The 3620-nt window shown below is 42.5% G+C and overlaps 1 protein-coding gene across 1 annotated transcript; it reads left to right on the top strand.

Annotated features, from left to right (window-relative positions):
* Window positions 1–1178: 1178 nt before the first annotated feature.
* On the top strand, window positions 1179–2853 carry LOC121625206 (THAP domain-containing protein 1-like). The gene is made up of 2 exons (XM_041963281.1): window positions 1179–1724; window positions 2538–2853. The coding sequence occupies exons 1-2, from the start codon at window positions 1464–1466 to the stop codon at window positions 2673–2675; spliced, it is 399 nt and encodes a 132-aa protein (XP_041819215.1). The 5' UTR covers window positions 1179–1463; the 3' UTR covers window positions 2676–2853.
* Window positions 2854–3620: the final 767 nt, after the last annotated feature.

Below are 3620 nucleotides of genomic sequence, written 5' to 3'. Positions count from 1 at the left end.
CTCTTCATCCCGCCTCAGAGAGCTAACCTGATAGTGTCACCGCCTTGCCCTGCTCCATTTGTCACTCATCATTTCACTTGTTCTCTCCTCCTCCTCTTCCTCTTCCTCCTGACTTTTGGTCGAGAGGTTGTTTTCACCTCCACACCTGCTCTTTTCTGTTTTTACCCTTCATAATACAACCGGTGGTGATGTCTAATGACAACAGTCATACACTGAACCCGGGCTGGAAGAACTCAGAAAAAGTACAATACAGTAATGCAAAGTCCTGCATGAGAAAGCCTACTGAAGTAAAAGTACACAAACAACAAAATGCACTTAAAGTATTCAAGTGTGAGTACTCGTTTCATCCCTGTGACTGATATTATACATTCAAGTTAACAGTGATGCGTCAATGAGCAGCAGTTCACCGCTGGAGCCAGTTTGAACTGCTTCATATACAGCTAGCTAGTTTAGTCCAGTGGTTCCAAGCCAAGGGGTCAGGTCCCTCCATAGGGTCACCAGATAACTCTGAGGGGTCGTGAGATGATTAATAGGAGAGGAAAGAGGAAAAAACAAAGCTCTGATACACAAACCGCCTTCAGTTTTTGGACTGAATTTTTGCTCTGTTTTAGGGAATAATGGATCATTTTGCTGTTCACATGTTCACTTTTCCCCTCAAACAACAGACTGGCAGCGCAGGAGCGACTGAGCTTCAGCAAACCTGGAATAAAAAAAAGCAGGAAGAGTGCAGCTTGTGTGACAGGCAGTCACATGACCTCCTCTTTCCCGTCAGCGGCCGTACTTTCACCTCTTAGCTGCAGGCTAACGAGATACCGTCACCTCCTCACCCGTCGTCTCCACGCTCGACTCATTTTCACTTCTTTCCGCCGACCTCCTTGCAGCAGGCTAATTGGAGGTCACCCCGTTCTTCTTCCATCTCACGTTTTCTCGTCCTCCATCTCCTCTTTCTGCTCCTTCCTCCTCGAGATGGCCTGATATGAACTCCTCGCTGCAGGCTTAAAGGGATAGTTCGGCATTTTACACATTAATCTGTATGGCATCAACATCTACAGTCTCGTGCTCTCACACTGACTTCGCCCCCAAAGTGTCCTCTGAGCCGAGATCTGGCCAGTTGTGGTCAGTGCGAAAGTAGTTCCGGTAGGTTTCCTAGGGCCAGATAAGGCACACGTTTTTCCTCTCAAAACAGCACTCATTCGAATCAGTGATTTATTTGCATAACAAAAGACGTCAACCACAAAACGTCACACCTCGTAATCGTTTGGGTCTAACTTTATCCCAATTGCGATCAATGCGCGCTGTCAGTGCTAACCGTTGTGTGCGAGCCAACTGATCTCTCGTCAGTGTTCGATGGTGTTTACAGAGTGCAGACGACGCAACGCAAACGAGCTAGTTTTAGAGCTAGGAGAAGGAGAGAGAGAAGAAGTCCACCGGCTATTCTTTATTTGGAAAAACGAGATAGAGACATGGTGCGCACTTGTGCCTATCCAGGCTGTACCAACAAAGATGAGAGTGGGTCTCCTCAAACATTCCACCGATTCCCTTTGACGAATGTAGCTTTGAGGAGACTTTGGCTACTTTCTCTGGGCTTGAACGTGGAGCTCACCCAACTACCGAAGATGAGAAAGCTTCGCGTGTGCAGTGACCACTTCAGCGAGGACGACTATCTTCCAGAAGGACAGACAAAGAGACGTATTTTGAAGAGCACTGCTGTACCTGCACCCCAGGTAAACAAAATTGTACCACATATTTTCTATAGCATCCGTGTATAGTCTTCTGGTGATGCACCGCGGGCTATGCGAGTGCAAGCACTGAGATATATTCTATCTCAGTGAGTGAAACATATTCATCTATCGGTGTCATGTCACCAATGATGTTTCACATACATAATATGTTGGCTACACTGTTAGTACAATGGTCAGAAACTAATTACTACGTGGAATGTGCATGGTTTCTATGCGTGTACGAGAAGTCCATGACGGCGTTGGCTAGCATAATGAAGATAAAGCTACCCTTGTCAGATTCTAGACTGGAGAAATAACGGCAGCACCCAGCATATGTTTGAGCTAAAAATTCCACAGATTTTATTTTCAGATTGTCACATTTTAAAATTTGGTAGGCTACTAGAAGAATTTCTGACATTGGGACAAATGATGCACCCTGCCCGTGTAATTTGGAAATCCGTCCAAAAAAATGACATGAGAACTCGAAGCAGGCACTTTCTGAAATCAGACTGTAGTCTAGCTGCTAGACATTGCCTGCTAACAGATAATGTTTCTTGATTACTTATCTGAGTAAAAAGTAGACCAAGACCATTTTGAAAACTCTATATAACTGTTTTTTTTTCCCAGGAAATGTAAAAAATGTTATACAAATGAATTACATCTTAGTTTGCCTTTCTATTTTAGAGATACCTATTTGTAAGCTCATAAATAGCATTCGCACAGCATCACAGGACACACATTACCATATTGAGTTTCATATATAATGATCATACACCATCCTATCTTGTGTGTCCCCCCCCATTTCCTTTTTCCTAGGACAAGAGAGATATAATGTCTTCCATTCACGGCAGTCAAATCAGTGGGTTGCAAGAAGACTGTATGAGCCAACAACACAGGAGTTCCCGAAAGATTTGGTGGAGAAGGTCATCCAACGACGGCTTGACACCAATGTGAAGCTCGGAGACCCAGCTTTCCACATACATCCTCCAGTCATCATACCAGCCAACATTGCCCCAACACCAAAGCCAAACAAGGCTGAATTGGTTTCAGCACACAAATCACGCTTTCATGAGACACCTGCCACTGAGAAAGATGACTGAGACTGTATATACATATATTGTCATAGAAGTGTGTTTATTTACATTGTTTATTTACATTTGTGTCTTTACATTTGTTTTGTATTTTTAGAAAATTGCACGTCAAAAAGAAATTCACAGTAAAGCTTTTGATTTTTAAAATTCTAAAACAATTGCAGTGCATCATTTGACTCTTTGAAACCAGCATATTGTCCACTTGGTGATGGATATGTTCTTCTTATTAGCGCCACCACGCAGGAGGGAAGAACTCTTCTGTTGCCAGGACCAAGCGTCTGTCCTTTCAGAGCCCATTCCATTATGATGCGATAGGCGACCAGCCTGTACTGTCTGAAATGCAAACAGAAAATAAGTTTATGCACATTAGATATATGAAGTGTGTCAACATTGAGTAAACTGCATAGTTATTATGGTTGTATATAAACACATTTTGTTTAATTGACAACACAGCAGTTTGTCAGGAAGGTATCTTTATTTATGCACCAGCATTTCAGGCTACTGTGAAATAGGTATCCTTATGTGTTTTTATACATCTCAGAGAAAATGTCCTTTATGAGTACACTTTGGGCCACGGCGACATAACCCTTAGAGCTCTCTTGACATAATATGCATAAGGTAGGCCTTGCTTTATGATTGAAGGGCATTCATGAGTAGGCTGATATTGAGACACAGTGAAGTATGATGATGAAATGAACATAAATTACTTTAGGGATGCACTACATTATGTATTTATATTTATAAGTGCCACCCATGACACGGTATGTATAAAACTATAATTAGATTCATTCGATGTTGGATGTGATGA

Source organism: Chelmon rostratus, chromosome 21 (assembly GCF_017976325.1).
Source record: "Chelmon rostratus isolate fCheRos1 chromosome 21, fCheRos1.pri, whole genome shotgun sequence".
NCBI classification, from domain to species: domain Eukaryota; kingdom Metazoa; phylum Chordata; class Actinopteri; order Chaetodontiformes; family Chaetodontidae; genus Chelmon; species Chelmon rostratus.
The sequence above is the reverse complement of the archived record's forward strand: the minus strand, read 5'-3'. Positions and strand labels throughout refer to the sequence as shown.

Coding starts and splice junctions, on each gene's coding strand:
- LOC121625206 (XM_041963281.1), top strand. CDS start 1,464: ATGGTGCGCACTTGTGCCTATCCAGGCTGTACCAACAAAGATGAGAGT. Junction 1,725..2,537: donor CTGCTGTACCTGCACCCCAG/GTAAACAAAATT, acceptor CCTTTTTCCTAG/GACAAGAGAGATATAATGTC.